Source organism: Cetorhinus maximus, chromosome 16, assembly GCF_964194155.1.
Source record: "Cetorhinus maximus chromosome 16, sCetMax3.hap1.1, whole genome shotgun sequence".
Lineage (NCBI taxonomy): Eukaryota > Metazoa > Chordata > Chondrichthyes > Lamniformes > Cetorhinidae > Cetorhinus > Cetorhinus maximus.
Window position 1 is genome coordinate 90,600,562 of NC_135894.1, and position 18,199 is coordinate 90,618,760.

Here is an 18,199-nt window from a genome sequence, read left to right on the forward strand (position 1 = left end):
CCTTTATCTGTTTCAGTTGGAGGGAAGGGGCAGCAGGAGTGAACGTGACTGCACCCAGAAGATGGTGAAATCATCCACTGAGGGACATAGTGGGCAACTTCCCCCTGAAAAGGAGGTCTCGGAAATACCAGCCGAGGTTGTTGGGCTACGACACTCAACCTATCAAAGAAAGCCTCCTGAGAGACTTGACCTGTAAACAGTTATTGTGTAAATAGTTAATGTGTTTTAAGCTTGTTAGCTGTACTTTTAAATAAAGGGGGAGGGATGTGGTAAAGTGAGGTACCCTGTTCCTTTAAGAGAATGCAAGTGTACTGATCATGTGACAGCACTGAGGAATCATTGGACAACGTGGGCAACCGGGCACTGTAAGTCTAGTTCTGGAGGTCTCTGAGTGAGCACATATGATCTGGTGCTCTGCCCTATGTCTCTGTTTATTCATTCATCAGTCTCTCCCCATTATTGATTGCAAGCAGCAGTTGATAAGAACTTAGAAAGGCATGCAGTTAGAGTTCGGTTGACCAATGAACTCATTTACCCAAGACATAAAATAGTCCAAGACTGAAAGTTGTACAGGTCTTGCTGCAGATGGGCATGGACTGCTTCAGTACCTGAGGAGTTGAAAATGGTACTCAACATTGTGCAATCATCAGTGAACATCCCTACTTCTGACCTTATGATGGAGGGAAGGTCATTGATGAAGCAACAGAACATCGTTGGGCCAAGGACACTTCCCTGAGGAACTGCTGCAGTGATGCCCTGGAGCTGAGATGATTGGCTTTCAACAACCATAACCATTTCCTTTTGTGCTGGGCATGATTCCAACCAATGGAGAGTTTTCCCCCTGATTCTTAGTGACTTCAATTTTGCTAGAGCTCTTTTGTGCCACACATGGTCAGATGCTGGGTTAATGCCAAGGGCAGTCAATCTCACCTCACTATGGTATACAGCTCTTGTGTCTGTTATGATTCTTGGTCAGACCCCCAAGTTGCTGGTGAGATCCGGTTAGGGACCTGGAGCTGAGATGATTGGCTTTCAACAACCATAACCATTTCCTTTTGTGCTGGGCATGATTCCAACCAATGGAGAGTTTTCCCCCTGATTCTTAGTGACTTCAATTTTGCTAGAGCTCTTTTGTGCCACACATGGTCAGATGCTGGGTTAATGCCAAGGGCAGTCAATCTCACCTCACTATGGTATACAGCTCTTGTGTCTGTTATGATTCTTGGTCAGACCCCCAAGTTGCTGGTGAGATCCGGTTAGGGACCAATAGCGTTTTGTTTAAAGTAGACAAAATTTGAGATTTAAGACAGTCGCTAATAGAATAAAGCCTCAAGATTCCACAGGTTTTGAACAAGCAAATATAAAGTTCACTATACAAGGTGAGAAAGATAAAACGATTTACAATAAGTACCTTATACTTTAGCACTCAAGCTAAGTATGAGGTATGTGTGAATTGACAGGTAAACTCTGGTCGGACAAACCACACTACATAATAAATGACAGATGCAACCAAAGAAGATTCCATGGATTTCTCAACAACCCACACAGATGTTAGTCAAACTGTGAGTCAACCAATCTCATTGAGGAAATAATACGGAATTGATACCTTAACTCTGCTTCTCTCTCCACAGATACTGCCAGACCTGCTGAATTTTTCCAGCATTTTCTGCTTTTATTTCAGATTTCCAGCATCCGCGGTACTTTGTTTTCATCTCAATGAAACTCTGTCTCACTCATGAGGGTTTCCAAACTTTACCTTCGAAGGTCATGTTTTGAAATTCTCTCCAAAAGTCGCTTCAACTGGGATGGCTTCAATGGCCGCCCACCTGTCGGGGTTTTAATCTTGTCTTCCAAGATTCCATTCCCCTGGATTCCAGACTACACTCAAACATCAACTCACAAGCACAATTTCAGCTCTTTGGCCGTGCCAAGCAGAACAATACTGCTCCAAAGAGGCACCTTTACCCAACGGCTCACAGCGCGGAGTCGCCAAACTTCAGCTGCTTCTCCTGAGCCCACTTCCCTTAAGTCTGCCCCCAGCATCCCTTTTCTCTAATTGGAGCATGTTTCCCTGCTCCTTCCTCTTAATCGAACTTACCTGGGACCTGTTGTTTTTTTCCTGTCTTTGTCCCTTACCTGGGACTCTTCTTCTTGGGATCTCTCCCTGTCCCCTCTCCCTTGTCCCTCTCTCTGGGACACTTACTGGATCTGGCACGCTGCACCTGGTCACCTGACCAGGGGCTTTCGCACCTTCTTCTTCCGCCCAAGTGCACAGGCCTGGTCCTCGACCCGAGGAACATAAAAGGTGCCGAACGGTGCACGTGCAGAAAGCCCGATGTCTGCCAGGACTTGCAGTTCCCCACCTTCACGCTCAACCAGGTAAGTTGGGATCTCTCAACATGTCCAAATTCGGACTGAAGCTGTAGTGGGGTCTTGAGCTGAGGGCGTCTGGCGGAACCCAATTTGAGCATCAGTGACCAGGTTATTGCTGTATAATAAAAGCCAAACACTGCCGATGCTGGAGTGAGTGCTGAAATAAAAACAGAAACTACTGGAAAAACTCGGCAGGTCTGGCAGCACTCGTGGATGGAGGAACAGAGTGAATGTTTCGAATTGAACCAAATGTGACTCTTCTACAGAACATGATTGTAAATCATTGGGTAAAGTAACATTTACTCCAAGTTGATCTAATTCTTGTCTCAGACATCGACGAGTGTCAGAGTGGGAACAACACATGCTCTGAATCGCTGTCTGCGCGAACACGCCAGGAAATTTCTCGTGCAGTTGTTTAGAAGGAACTATAGATACCAATCTGGTAAACCCAGGAAAACAGTGCAGAGGTAAAGACCTGAACTGTTTAAACCAGGCGTGGTGCGATAGTAAGGAAATATGAAAATTGATTATATTAATATGTGAATGCTTTACATGTTTATTTTACATTCATCTTAGCGCCATTTTAAAACCCTTTTACCCATTTAAACTAAACAGATTAATGACTTGTTTAAACTGATAGTGGAATGTCAAGTGGGATGATGTAACTTTTCAACACAAAATGAGGCCATTCAGCCCTTAATACTTGTGCTCGTTCTTTGAAAATGTTTTCTGATTAGTTCCTTCGGCCTTGGCCCTTCCCCACAGCACTGTAATTTTTTTTTCTTTTCAGTTGTATGATCATTTACCATTAAGAAAAAAAAATGTTTATAGGATGTAAGCGTCGCTGGCAAGGCCAGCATTAATTTCCCCTCCCTATTTGCCCTTGAGAAGGTGGTGATGTGCAGACGCAGGCTGCTGCCAGAGAGGGTCGTATGACCATTCGGTAAAGGAACTAGTATAAGATTGGATGCAACTTACACCTTATCGGTGTGATGCTGGGTCCAGAGGCACAAGCTTTAGTGCGTCAGGAGATATTTATGAAAGTGGGACATGGCCTGAGTTTAACATGACTTGAAACCATTGGGTTAAAAACCTTGTACTCCTATTGATTATTTTGCTCTAATTCTTGTTTCAGACATCGACGAGTGTCAGACCGGGAACAACACATGCTCTGCTTTAGCGGTCTGCATGAACACTCCAGGAAATTTCTCATGTAGCTGTTTCCAGGGGCTTTTAGATACCAATCCAGCAAACCCAGGAACACAGTGCAGAGGTAAAGATCTGAACGCTTTAAACCAGGAGTGACGGGGCAGTACAGATTATTAAAGGGAATAGATTTTCGGGCGGGGTTGTGTTGGGAAGTGTGGGTGGGGGAGGGGGTTTGTTCTTTCGGATTGCAAATTTGCAATCCCAAATCTGACAAGTTTTCATCCCACTTTGGAACTTCTAAGAAACCCCAGCCTGCCAAAGCAGCAGCAGCAGCTTCTGCCAGCCCCAGTTCTGTGGGTGGTGGGGAGTCTGTGGGGGTAAAAGCCAAGAATCAGGTGCACCTGATAGGCTCATCCACTCCCACTTGCTGAAAGCAGTCATAGCTCCTGTTTTGGGCCTAGTGAAGGCCCCAGCATGTGAAGGAAAACATTAATGGATTCCAGGTGAATTAGTTATCATTAAAATCTGTCTTGTGGGTCAGAATTTTATGCTGCTCCCCTGGCAGGTTCTGAGTTGGGTGGAGGGAGGGGGGGGCGCAAAGTGAAATTGCACGGACGGGATTTCCTCCGCTCCCCACCCGTCCGACCTCGCAGCGATTTTACGCTGGGGCAGGCAGGGCCTTGGATAGGAAGCCCGCCCTTGCCCCAATTAAGACCCTTAAGTGGCCACTTAAGGGCCATTTCCTGCCCAGCCTCAATTTTTAGGCTGGTGGGCAGATGAGAGCTCGTGGGGAAAAGCCAGAAATGAAGATTTGGACCTCGGGCAGGAAGAAGGTCAGACGCCTCCATCAGAAGCCCCCTTCTGACTGGAGGCGCCCTCTCCTTAAGGCACCATGACCTGAGGACCTGCCTCCTCTCCCAGCCCATCCCCTGAGACCCTGATCGCTCCCCCCTTGCGACCCTCTCCGCCTGGACATCTGACGCTTTTTCTCCGGTTCCCTGGGCCTGAATCTTCTGGTCGGCCTGCGGAGGCAGGCCCCGCACGCCGATGTGTAAAATGATGTCGGGCGTGTGTCCCGACGTCACCGCACGTCATTCCGATCTTCAGTTCGGCGGGCACGCACCAGAGTCGGCTGTGCACCCGCAGAACCGTCAAAGGCCTTTTAAGGCCATTAATCAACTAATTGAGGCACTTGTCAGGGCTGCCCGTCTAACCTTAAGGTTGGCAGGGGGGGTGCAGGTGAAGAGCCCAGGCGGCCTTCGCATTTTTCATAGAACCTCATCCACAGGCGGGATGAGGTTTCATGAAGGTTTTAATAAGTTAATAAAATGTTTTGTGTAAATGGATAAACATGTCCCACCTCATGTGACGATGTCACGTGAGGGGAGATGTCTGAATAATTTTATTTTCTTATTTATCACATTTTTATGACTTTCCTTAATCTCCATGCCTCAGGGAGATTGCTGCGCTCTTTTGCGCGCGTGCACGAAAGAGCGCAGGCCCCAACTCTCCCTCCTCCCCCCCCCCTGTCTACACAGGTAGCACTGCGCAATTCTGGGTGCGCGTCATGCAGGCAGCGATCGGCTGCGTGCCTGCCCGCACCTGCTCCCGCCCAGCCTGCACGACGGGGAGAAAATTCTCCCCCTGGACCTCGGCTCAGATTTCTTGCAGCGCCTCTTCCGGCCCACTGCAGGGCTGGTCCTGGAGGGACTGGTGAGCTGCCGGCCAATCTGATTGGCCGGCAGCTCTCCGCGATGCGGCTTCCTCCCAAGTGAGAGGGTGGAAGTGCCGTCTGCGGCCAATCCATGCTCGTTAGAGCCCCTGCCACCCTAAAAATTCTGACCCTGGTTGTTGTAATGCTTCAGTTTTCCTCTCCAACCTGATGTGGGTCTTGTTTCCCTCTCCGTTGGTGAGACAAAGCACTGGACTGCGTTCTGCTTCCACCCTGAGTTTGAAACCTGCTGCGATCGCAGATGTTTAAATTGAGACAAGTCCCCCGCAATTTGTTCAAGGTCAGCGGAGGGTCAGAGCGCCAAATGGAATTTGCTTCTTTCAACATTTCCACGGAACTTCCAGGCTTATGTTGTTGGAGTCTAAGCAGAAATAAAATCAGGCTGGCTTTCTTATTGGCATGAGTCTAGTATCCCTCTATTTGTAGTGCTAAGGTTAGCCAATAGTTTCAGTTGCAGGATTTTACGTCATGGGATATTAGTGTAGGAATACTAAATGGTAGGATTTTCCCAGACCTGCAGTGAGCGGCTAGGAGGCGGCTGCCCAGGAAACCAGAGAGGAGCCAGGTTGGATGGCTACCGATGCAGTTCCCCCACCACTGGGGAGGTTTCCCAGAGATAGAGGAGGATCGGCTGCCTGCCAAACAGAAGTGGGCAGCCAAAGGTAAATAATTAAAGGCCTATAAAGGGCAGTGGCTGAGTGCTCCAGCCCCCACCACTGTGCAAGGGAGGCCCCAAGTTCATGGAGCGAGATCCTCAGCGCAATGCATTGATTTCCAAAGTTCTTTTTCCAGCAGAAGTACAAAACATTCCAACCGATATTCCGCTGGGACCATTTTGTTAATCTACCCACTAGGAGATCATGTCGAAAATTTGAGAATGATTTTCTGACCATTGATTTAATTGGTTATAAATTGTGCGAACGCATGAACTCAAATTTCTCATATGGCTCCCTGCTGGGAGTGTTAAAGCAGAAAACATCAAATTTTAATGTGCTGCGCAGTATATCTCTCCTTATTCTGATAGTTTTCTCCCACCTTCTGTTGCGGAGCTGGGATCGAGGTCTTCCTACTTAGATTGACTTCGAACTCACTGCATTATTTTCAGCCAAGTAGGTCAGCTGAAGATTGATTTTTGACCTGATTGTACCAATGGAGTCATGCGGTCAAACCTATGCTGCTCTGAGTGCATATCCGTTACCTCATTGGGAATTCTGAGAATCGTGTACCATCAAAGGAAGTTGTAACAGACACAGGTCTTTAGGAACAAAAACAAACATAGCTGGAAAAACTCAGCAGGCCTGACAGCATCTGCGGAGAGGAAGACAGAGTTAACCTTTCGAGTCCGCATGACCCTTCATCAGACGGACTCGAAAAGTTAACTGCGTTCCTCTCCGCAGATGCTGTCAGACCTGCTGAGTTTTCCCAGCTATTTTTGTTTTTGTTTCAGATTTCCAGCATCCGCGGTATTTTGCTTTTATATGGGTCTTTAGGAGTTTACTGGGGCTCTTTTTAGACCTAAGACTGGAATTAAAAATGTAGGTTTGATACAAAATAGACTTCAAGGGGGGGCCAGAAAGAGTTTTTAACAAATCCAGTAGAAAATAAGGAGAAATTTGTTTTCTCAGAGAGAGGTAAAGTATGGAACCAGCTACGACAGGAAGTGATTGAGGCAAATAACTTACCCGCTTTCAAAAGAAAGCTAGACCAGTACATGAGAGAAAACTGGACCACTATGATGTTTTGAAAGGCTGAGATGAAACTTGCGTGCAGTACAATCACCAATATCGGCGAGTAGGTCCAAATGACTTGTTTTTTTTGCTGAATGTTCTACTCTAAAAGAGGACTGACCATCCCTTAAAAGCTGCTAGGCCAGATTTCACCCTTTCTCTGTAAAAAGTGGCTCAGTGATGCTATCTGCCTGATAATGTAACGTTCATCACAAAACACGGATTACCACACACGATAGTGATTACCACACAGGACTATGACAAGTAGCGCTTCTTAGCTCTTTCCTTACCTAGAAATACTGACCAATCCCGTTTTTATGGGTGTATAATTGCAAATGACCACAAGAATTGTTTGTTTGTTTCATATCTTCACACACGCTCTTTCTCCCTTGGGGAATAGCACAGGAAGCATCGGAAGGATTACAAGGCTGATTATCAACCTGTTGAACTGCATTGTGCACAGTCCTTCTGTGGGCATTTATTTCTGGAACGGAAGTGAACCCAGTGCATTCTGACTCAGAGGCAGGGGTGCTACCGACTGAGACACAAAGATAAACTTTGGTGGGGAAGTCCGTGAGGCACATCAGGTTCACCCTTTCATAAAACCTATAGTCCGTCCCATCACGACATCAAACTCCCTCAGGTTTTTTGCTTTCACCACCCGACCTGGACATTCATTTCTCAGCCTTAGCCTGGGAAAGTGCATCCTGACATCAGCCTCCATCTTGATGTTTGCCGATTTAAACCTACACTCTCGCATCCAACAGTGAATGCTTAGCTTAAAATCTCTTTCTACTTTAAATATATCTAATATAGTCCAACAGCCCCTCCACTGTCCCATTCCTCTCACAGATTAAGTAAAATTTTACCCAGGCTATCATCATAACTTAATCTTTCTGCACAAAATCAGCCACACATATATTAAATTAATCCTACTGTAATAGTGAACAACTGAAAAAGACCTCTTATTTATTCAGAAATGTTAACATTCCTATAATCGACTGACTCTTGCGGAGAATCCTTGCTTAATATTGACTAAAATATTGTTTTCATTTACCTGCAGATCCTAATACTTGTTTCATCAATACTGGAGATATCTGTGCTTTGTCTGACTGCATGATGTCTACAGTCAGCGACTGTAATAGTAAGTGGGTTTTATCTTCCCTGGTCTTTCTCTGTGATGCAATCCAGATGCTCATTAACTCCCATTCTCATTGCCTTTACAATATTTCCTCCTGAGTTTAAATGTTTAATGTAAACATTACACAATCATTATGGCAACAATAGCAAGCCATTAGGAATAAAACTCATTTTCCCCTACGAGCTTTCGGTATAATTACAGACCAGTTGCTATAATCAGGGAAAGTGGGCTATCAGTTAATAACGACAGTGAGAGCATGAGAGAGGAGCTGTGTGGCATTAATAGTGAGAGAGAGAGTGAAAGGAACAGTGGGTTCATTAAGAGTGAGAGTGTGAGAGGAACAGCGGGGCCATTAACAGTGAGGGTGCGAGAAAAGCAGCGGGACCTTTAACAGGGAAAGAGTGAGAGAGGAGCAGTGGGGGCCATTAACACTGTGAGAGGAGCAGTGGGGCCATTAACAGGGAGAGAGTGTGAGAGGAACAGCAGGGCCATTAACAGTGAGAGTGAGAGGAGAAGTGAGGCCTTTAACAGGGAGAGAGTGTGAGAGGAGCAGTGGGGGCCATTAACAGTGAGAGTGTGAGAGGAGAAGTGAGGCCTTTAACAGGGAGAGAGTGTGAGAGGAGCAGTGGGGGCCATTAACAGTGAGAGTGCAAGAGAAGCACAGGGCCTTAACACTGTGAGAGGAGCAGCAGGGCCATTAACAGTGAGAGTGTGAGAGGAACAGCAGGGCCATTAACAGGGAGAGAGTGCGAGAGGAGCAGCGGGGCTTTTAACGCTGTGAGAGCAGCAGCGGGGCCATTAACAGGGAGCGAGCGCTAGAGGAGTAGGGGGCTATTAACAGTGAGAGAGGGAGAGGAGCAGCAGATCCATTAGCAGTGAGAGAGTGTGAGAAGAGCAAAAGAGTGTGGAGAGCATCTATTTGGTGAGTAGGATTGGTGAGTATTTCTAGTCTTTAAAGTAAAAGTAAGGTCTTTAGTTTGTGTTTAGGTCTCTAGTCTTTTTTTTCTTCTTTTCTCTTTTTCTTAAAAATAGCTTGTTAAGTATAGGATCGATACTGGTGTGTAAAAAAAAATTACAATAAAGTGTAAAGGGCAGGGATTCTTCAGGGATACTAGAGTAATTAATTAAGTAGTTAAATAAAATATGATAGTGATGGCAGGATGGGTGATGTGTTGCTGCTGCAGCATGTGGGACCTGCTGGACACCAAGGTGGTCCAGGGCGGACAGACCTTTAGTAAGTGTTTGCAGCTCAAGGAACTTCAGATCTGAGTTAAGGAGCTGGAGTCTGAGCTGCAGACATTGCACCACATCAGGGAGGGGGAAAGTTCCCTGGACACTTTGCTCCAGGAGGTGGTGACACCCCTCAGGTTAGGTAATTCAAATTTGGTCTGTGATCAGGGACAGGAGGGTATGACTGCAGGTGAAGCAGGTTTGGGAACCCGGGGCTAGCGTTCGAGAAGCCTTGGCCCCTGCAACTGTCCAACAGTTACGAGGTACTTGCAAGCTGTGTAGGTGAGAGCAGGGACTGCAGGGAGGATGAGTGAACTGACCATGGCACCATGGTACAGGGAGCCATTCAAGTGGGGTGAGGAAATAGGAACGTAGTAGTGGTAGGGGACAGTATAATTAGGGGGATGGCTACTGTTCTCTGCAGCCATGAGCTTGAGTCCCGAAGGCTGTGTTGCCTGCCCTGTGCCAGGGTTAAGGACATCTTCTCAGGGTTGGAGAGGAACTTGGAGTGGGAGAGGAGGGATCCAGTTGTTGTTGTCCCTATTGGTACCAACGACATTGATAGGACAGGAAAGGAGGCTCAGCTGAAAGAGCGTGAACAGTTTGGGACTAAACTAGAAAAGCTAAATTTAAAAGAACCTCCCAAGGTAATAATCTCGGGATTACTACATGAGTCTCGTGCAAACTGGCATTGGGTAAATAAAGACAAGGAGTTAAATGCATGGCTCAAAGGTTGGTGTGGGAGGAATGGGTTTTAGTTCATGGGGCACTGTCATCAGTGCTGGGGTAGAAGGGAGCTGTTCCGGCGGGATGGGCTTCACTTGAACCATGCTGGGAACAGTCTCCTGGCAAATCGAATAACTAGGGCTGTAGAGAGGGCTTTAAACTCAATAGGAGGGGTGGGGAGGGTTCTGGAGAGGGGTACATGGGCTAACAAAGCAAAAGGATATGGCAGCCTTGCAGGGCAGTTGTTTAGGTATTGATACCCAGAGTATGACAGGAAGGGACAGAGTGTACAAACATAAAAAAAAAACAGCAGCAAATTGGGTCAAAGGGGAAAAAAAATGGTAAAAAGGCCAAATTAATGGCTGTTTAATACTACATGCATTACACGTAGTATTCGGAACAAAATAAATGAATTAGCGGCACAACTAGAGGTTAATGATTATGATCTTATACCCATTATGGAGACATGGTCACAAGGAAATCAAAGCTGGGAACTAAATATTCAGGGGTATGTGACTTTTTGAAGGGGCAGGCAGGAAGGAAAGGGTGGTGGGGTAGCTCTGTTAGCGCGAGGTGGAATAAGTACGATAGCAAGAAATGATCTTGGATCGGAAGATGTAGAATCCATATGGGTGGAGGTCAGAAATAACAAGGGGAAGAAGACACAGGCCCCTTAACAGTAGTTATACTGTAGGACAGAGAATAAATCAGGAGATAATGAGGGCATGTATAAAAGGCAGTAAATTAATCATGGGTGACTTTAATCTTCATATAGATTAGGAAAATCAAAATGGCAGAGGTAGCCACGAGCAAGAGTTCATAGAGTGTATTCAGGACAGTTTCCTAGAACAATATGTTGTGGATCCAACCAGGGATCAGGTTACTTTGGATCTGGTAATGTGTAATGAGGCAGGTTTAATAAATGATCTCAGAGTAAAAGATCCCATAGGAAAAAGTGACCATAACATGGTGGAATTTAGCATTCAGCTTGAGAGTGAAAAACTTGGGTCGGAAACAACTGTGCTAAACTTAAATAAGGGTAATTACAAAGGAATGAGGGCAGAGTTGGCTGGAGTGGACTGGGAAAGGAGTTCAGCAGAAAAGACAGTTGATGAACAATGGCAAACATTTAAGAAAATAATTCATGACTCACAACAAAGATATATCCCCGTGAGAAAGAAGGATTCTAGGAATGGTTAACCAAGGGAGTTAAGGACAGTATCAAATTGAAAGAAAAAATCATACAATGTAGCAAAGATTAGTAGCAAGCTAGAGGATTGGGAAAGATTTTAAAACCAACAGAAGATGATCAAAAGAATAATAAAGAGGGAGAGAATAAACATTGAGGGTAAACTAGCAAGTAATATAAAAATGCACAGTAAGAGCTTCTTTAACTATATAAAAAGGAAGAGAGAGGCCAAAGTGAACATAGGCCCTTTACAGAATGAGGCTGGGGAAGTAATAATGGGGAACCAGGAAATGACAGAGGAGTTGAATATATACTTTGCATCAGTCTTCATGGTTGAAGGCACGAATAGCATTCCAAAAATACTAAATAATCAAGGGGCAAAAGCGGAGGAGGAACTCAGTACAATAACTATTACTAGAGAAGAAGCACTAGGGAAACTAATGGGGCTAAAGGCCGATAAGCCCGCTGGACCTGATGGGTTGCATCCTAGGATATTAAAGGAAGTTGCTACACAAATGGTGGATGCATTGGTAGTAATCTTCCAAGAATCCCTTGATTCTGGAAAAGTCCCAGAGGATTGGAAAACTGCCAATGTAGGACCTTTATTCAAAAAGGGAGGGAGACAAAACACAGGTAACTATAGGCCAGTTAGCTTAACATCTGTCATCGGGAAAATGTTAGAGTCTATTATAAAGGATGTAATAGCAGAGCATTTAGAAATGCATAATATAATCAAGCAGAATCATCATGGCTTCATGAAGGTGAAATCATGCCTGACAAATTTATTAGAATTCTTTGAGGAGGTAATAAGCAGGGTCGATAAAGAGGAAGTAGTAGATGTAGTATATTTGGATTTCCAAAAGGCGTTCGATAAGGTACTGCACATAAAGCTACTTAATAAGATAAGAGCTCTTGGTGTTGGGGGTAGTGTGTTAACATGGATAGAGGATTGGCTAACTAATAGAAGACAGAGTTAGGATAAGGGGGTATTTTCAGGATGGCAACCTGTAACTAGTGGAGTGCCACAGTGCTGGAGCCACAATTATTTACAATATATATTAGTGACTTAGATGAAGGAAGTGAACATACTATCGCCAAGTTTGTGGATGACACAAAAATAGGTGGGAAAGCAAACGGTAAGGATGACACAAAGAGTCTACAGAGGCTTAACCTGTCTATAGACAGGTTAAGTGAGTGGGCAAAAACTCGGCAGATGGAATATAATGTGGGAAAATCTGAGGTTATGCATTTTGCAGGATGAATAGAAGAGCTGAATATTATTCAAATGGATTGCAGAAGGCTACAGCACAGAGGGATTTGGGACTCCTCGTGCATGAATCCCAAAAAGCCAGCATACAAGTTCAGCAGGTAATAGGGAAAGCAAATAGAGTGTTGGCCTTTATTTCAAAGGGAATGGTGTATAGAAATAGGGAAGTCTTGCTAAAACTATACAAGGCACTAGTTAGACCACACCCAGAATACTGTGAACAGTTTTTGGCCCCTTAACTGAGGAAAGATATACTGGCATTGGAGGCAGTCCAGAGAAGGTTCACTAGGTTGATCCCAGGTATGGAGGGATTTCCTTATGAGGAGAGGTTGAGTAGGTTGGGTCTGTACTCATTGGAGCTTAGAAGAATGAGAGGCGACCTTACTGAAACATATGATTCTTAGGGAGCTTGATAGAGTAGATGCTGAGAGGTTGTTTTCCCTTGTGGGAGAATCTAGGATCAGAGTAATCTCAAAGTAAGGGGTCGCCCATTTAAGACAGAGATGAGGAGGAATTTCTTTTCTCAGAGAGTGGTGAGCCTATGGAATTCTTTACCACAGAGGGCTGTAGAGGCTGGGTTATTAAGCATATTCAAGGCTGAGATAAACAGATTTTTAATCAGTAGGGGAATCAAGGGGTATGGGGGAAAAGGCAGGAAAGTGGGGTTGAAGATTATCAGATCAACCATGATCTCATTGAATGGCAGAGCAGCCTCGATGGGCCGAATGGCCTACTTCTGCTCCTATGTCTTATGGTCTGGTGGACTCCAAGGCATACTTACTATTGATTAGGATTGTTCAGGTGCCTCCAATTCAGGCACGTACCTTACACAGATGACGCCAACATGGAAGAATTGCCATTTACTCCCTGGTCACCAGCATTAGGGAATCTGGCAAATTTACTTGGGTAACCTTAGTGAGATTAGTGCCCAGGGAATCAGCAAATGCTATAGCAACAGACTAAAGACACAGAAAAACAGAGTCTCCTGTGAAAATTATAGCATAGAGGTAGGCCAAAAGGAGCACTATTCACAGTGGATTACACATAGTACAAAAGCTGTAAAGATTTTTAAAGTCATCAGTAAATTAATTTATTGAGCAAATGACAGAAGACAGTTTAAAAATAGTCCCCTTAGAAATTATTTACCTCCTTCAAAAAAAAAATTGAAATAAGTGATGGTGGTTGGGGTCCTGAGGGAAATGTTGCTGATGGTGAGCTTCCCTGCTTGCTGTGGGTTAACAACATCTTAAACATCACGTGACTGCTTCATTTGTTAATTCTTCCTGACTAAATTTCACATATGTGTTTACAAATTTTGCTGGAAATATCAATCCAAAAGAACTCTCTGTTTATGACGTTGTTGGAACAGAATGCCTGGAAGAAACTTTCCTCCAACGTGAATTGTACATTTTCCACTGGATGGAACGGAGCTTGCTAATACAATGGCCTTTTCTCAATCCGCACTTCATTTGCGTCCCCACAGCAAAAGGACTTCAGCACCATTTCTTATTTGTTTTGCGCCCGGTCTAGCGTAGAACATTCCTCTGGCTGTATCAATTAACCCTTTCCTTTGAACAACTGAAATTTAAGCAGAAACAGATTAAGATCCTGCATGATTTTAGGACAATGTAATCCTCTGTGCACTGGAGCGTCATGCGTCTGAATAACTTCTTATTATACTGTGGAATTGTTCATGTCTTGTAAATCTAAGGCAATGTGGCCCTAATTCCAATGCAAATTCAACATAGGCTGAAGAGAAATAGCTAATGGTTTCTTATTGTTTGTACAGGCAAAATTGCATTTCGTATGAAAGCAACATTGAAATCCACAGAGTTCTCCAATGACCTGAAAAATCCTGCAAGTGAAGCCTACAGGAACTTATCTGACAATTTTATAAACACAGTAAGTTAAATTACTTTTGTGCTTGCTTCTTTTTGTAAAACAAATTCTCATTGTTAGACCCAATAGTTTGTATGCTAATCCCTCTAAGGATTAGTGAGTGTTAAACATGTACTCACCCTGCAGATTGCATTTACTCACTGGATGCCCCTTGGCTTGCCTCTCCTGCTTATTTTATTTCTTTTATGCAGATGGTTGGATGGATGAGTTAATAGATGAGTGGTTGGAAGGATAGGTGGATTGAAGGATGATTTGGAAGAAAAGATGGGTGGATAGATAGATTAATGAATAGGTTTCTGGATGGATGGATGAGTAATGGATGGATCAGTTGCCGGAGATGTAGATGAGTAATGGGTGGATGACTGGGTGAATGGGTGGTTGGTAGATGGATGGATGAGTGGGTGGATGGATAGATGGAATCCTTGCTGGATGGATAAGAGAACGGGTGAGGGATGTAATGAATGGAACTCGGAAGTGCAACTTAGTGCTGAGTAAATAATATTTGTACTTTGTTTTCAGGTTGTGCCAACTACACAAACCAATCTCAATGATAATAGTTTTAATGTCTCCATCGTTGGTTTTCAAAATGGAAGCGTAGTGGTAAATTTTCTGGCTGTCTTGAACAACACCTCAAATGTCAACAGAAGCAGTTTGCTAAGTGCTGTTGGCACTGCATTAAAAGCACTTGATAGCAACAGTTCAGTCTCCATAACAGGCAAGTGTTACGATGTGTATATAGCAATAATTATATGGTCAGTGCTTTCTTCTTTTTTGAGTTAAAAATGTCCTACGCAATTCTCGACCACTCTGAATGTGTGTTTAAATCAAGATTCACTGTCCCACTTTCTCCCTAACTCATTCCTCACCAGCACACAAGGGTTTGGGCGAGATTTTCCAGCCCTGTCAGTGGCAGGCATCGTTGCGGCGGGACAGGAAAATTTGGAGCAATTGACTTTTGGTCGCTCTCCAAATTTTCCTGTTCTGCCCACGGCAATGCCTGCCACAGGCAGGGCTGGAAAATCCTGGTCTATGGAACTCCTTACCTTTCTCAGCCTTTCCTTCCTCCTATCGCAAGTGTTCGGGAGCCCAGCAGGATACAAAGGAGCGAGAGAGAGCGATAGAGAGAGAGAGAGAGAGAGAAGAGTGTGAGACTTTGGGAGCATTGTAGGATATAAAGGAGAGCGAGGGAGAGAGAGATAGAGGGAGGGAGAGAGAGAGAGGAGAGTGTGAGACTTTGGGAGCATTGTAGGTTATAAAGGAGAGCGAGGGAGAGAGAGATAGAGAGGGAGGGTGAGAAGAGTGTGCTTATGATAGATGTCAGGTAGGAAATACAATTAAGAACCAGGCTGAATATAGAAGGTTCAGAGGGGAGGTAAAAAAGCAAATAAAAGAAGCAAAGAGGGAGCATGAAAAGAGACTGGCAGCCAACATAAAATTCAATCCCAAAGTCTTCCACAGGCATATAAATAGTAAAAGGGTAGCAAAAAGAGGCGTAGAGCTGATTAAGAACCAAAAAGGGGATTTATGCATGGATGCAAGGGGCATGGCTGAAGTATTAAATGAATACTTTGCATCTATCGTTACCAAGGAAGAAGTTGCTACCCAGGCCCTGGTGAAAGAGAAAAAACTTCAGGCACCAGAATGGTTGAAAATTGATCAGGAGGAGTTATTGGATAAGCTGTCTGTACCTAACGTTCAAAAGGCACCGGAACCGAATGAGTAAAACTTCAAAAGGACATAGACAATTTGGTAGAATGGATGGACAGGTCACAGAAGTTCAATGTGGAGAAATATGAATTGATTCATTTTGGGAGGAAGAACAAGGAGGGACAATATAAATTAAAGGGTACAATTCCAAAGGGGGTGCAGGAGCAGAGGGACCTGAGTGTATTTGTGCCTAATTCATTGAAGGTGGCGGGACAGATTGAAAGTTGAGTTAATAAAGCATACAGTATCCTAGGCTTGATTAATAGGGGCATAGAGTACAAGAGCAAGGAGGTTATGTTGGATAAGACACCAGTTAGGCCGCAGTTGGGGTATTGCGTCTAGTTCTGGGTGCTGCACTTTAGAAAGGATGTGAAGGCATTGGAGAGAGTGCAGAAAAGATTCACAAGAATGGTTCCAGGGATGAGGAACTTCAGTTAGGAAGATAGACTGGAGAAGTTAGGACTGTTTTCCTTGGAGAAAAGAGGCTCGGAGGAGATTTCATAGAGGTATTCAAAATCATGAAGAGTCTGGACAGAGAAGATAGGGAGACGCTATTCCCACTCATGGAAAGATTGAGAATGCAAGGGCACAGATTTAAAATAATTGCCAAAAGAATCAAAAGTGGCATGGGAAAAAGCTTTTTCACACAGCGAGTAGTTAAGGTCTGCAACGCACTACCTGAGAATCAACCTGGCCTGACCTTGTGTAGCTTCTCGTAGACAATTCTGGGTTACATTGGCCATTGCTTGGGGTGTTTCCTTTTATTCTTTGCAGCACCAGCTGTATCATTGTCTAAAGAGTCTTTTGTAAAATTATGATAAGCTTTGTTTTAATAGTTCCACATTATCTGTTATAGGTACAACACAACTTACGACTGAGCCCCCTATCCGATCACAGTCTGTTCCCAACGTGCAGCCTAATCCTGGAACTGAAAATGGATGGAGAGTGGCTGTAATTGTTTTGGGAGCTGTTCTAGGTGTAGCTCTGCTGACTACCCTTACAGCAGTAATAACAGCAATCTATACAAAGAAAAAATCCGGGAAGTGTAGCATAGAAACATCTGACATTGTAAAACAAATCAGCTATTCAAACATATAGCTGTATCCATAAAACCTTATTGAAGAAATGTAGATAATTTTACCTGTTTTCTCACGATTTGGATGCAATATTTTTAACGTTATAATCTTCTGGAGCACTCCAACCTAATGTAGGATAAGTAATGCTGCAAAAGTATGAATGTGCACTTATATTAATGTAACAAAAATCAAAGCGTGTTTAATTGTACTTAGTGCTTCAAGTTGGTGTGTTTAATCTGTGAATGGCGGCAGAATGCGTCAAACAATATTTGTGTTAACTAATGATGAGTAATGCCACATAGCCCTGAGTACGTATGGTTCTCAGCTGTCTGGAGTGTAAATCATGTTCTCAATTGGGATTTATGATCTTCAAGTAACAGAAACCAATACATAAGCATGACCTCCCCTCAAAGCTGTAGTTGGTGGATATATCGCCTGATTTGGTACTGAGCCACACGAACGTTAGCCAGATGCCAGATTTGACCCTGGTATGCGGTGAGTTCGCTGATCTCATTTGGCATGACGGCAGCAGTAGTACAATTGTCCTCCGACCATCTGGGCCTGGGAGGGTGAGGCAGGATCTAGCTTGGCTGATGCTCCTTGTAATGGAATTGCCTGGTGTCCCTACTTACTAACGAAGGATGACCATTCTCCACTCAGGAGAAGAGCGGAGAAAAATGTAAGGAAAAGACAGCACAAAAAGAAAACCTTTCAACGGTCACAAATTTGTAGTTTTACAAGCAGATCATTGCAGGATTATTTTGATGCCAAATTATTCTTAACACTTCAATTAAGCCTTCTGATGTTGAAAGCAATTGTATATTTTCTATTTTTTTATGCATTTTCTTAATTATTGCACAATTGTTGTCAATAAATAAATACATGTATGTTTTTCTTGTAAAATTTGAAATTTGCCTTTGAGAAATTCTTTGCAAAAGTCAAAAAAAAAGATCTTGAGCACTTTTAACCCCCTATATCTTATG

General features: G+C 44.0%; 1 protein-coding gene across 1 annotated transcript in view; it reads left to right on the top strand.

Annotated features, from left to right (window-relative positions):
- Positions 1-17,786, top strand: part of LOC144691900 (uncharacterized) — a 42,873-nt gene extending 25,087 nt beyond the window's left edge. The window contains exons 7-11 of the mRNA XM_078560474.1: positions 3,509-3,646; positions 8,045-8,125; positions 14,324-14,436; positions 14,953-15,148; positions 16,997-17,786. Of these exons, the coding sequence (XP_078416600.1) occupies positions 3,509-3,646; positions 8,045-8,125; positions 14,324-14,436; positions 14,953-15,148; positions 16,997-17,238 (770 nt within the window). The 3' untranslated portion in view covers positions 17,239-17,786. The remainder of the gene's footprint in view (positions 1-3,508; positions 3,647-8,044; positions 8,126-14,323; positions 14,437-14,952; positions 15,149-16,996) is intronic.
- The last annotated feature ends 413 nt before the right edge of the window (positions 17,787-18,199 follow it).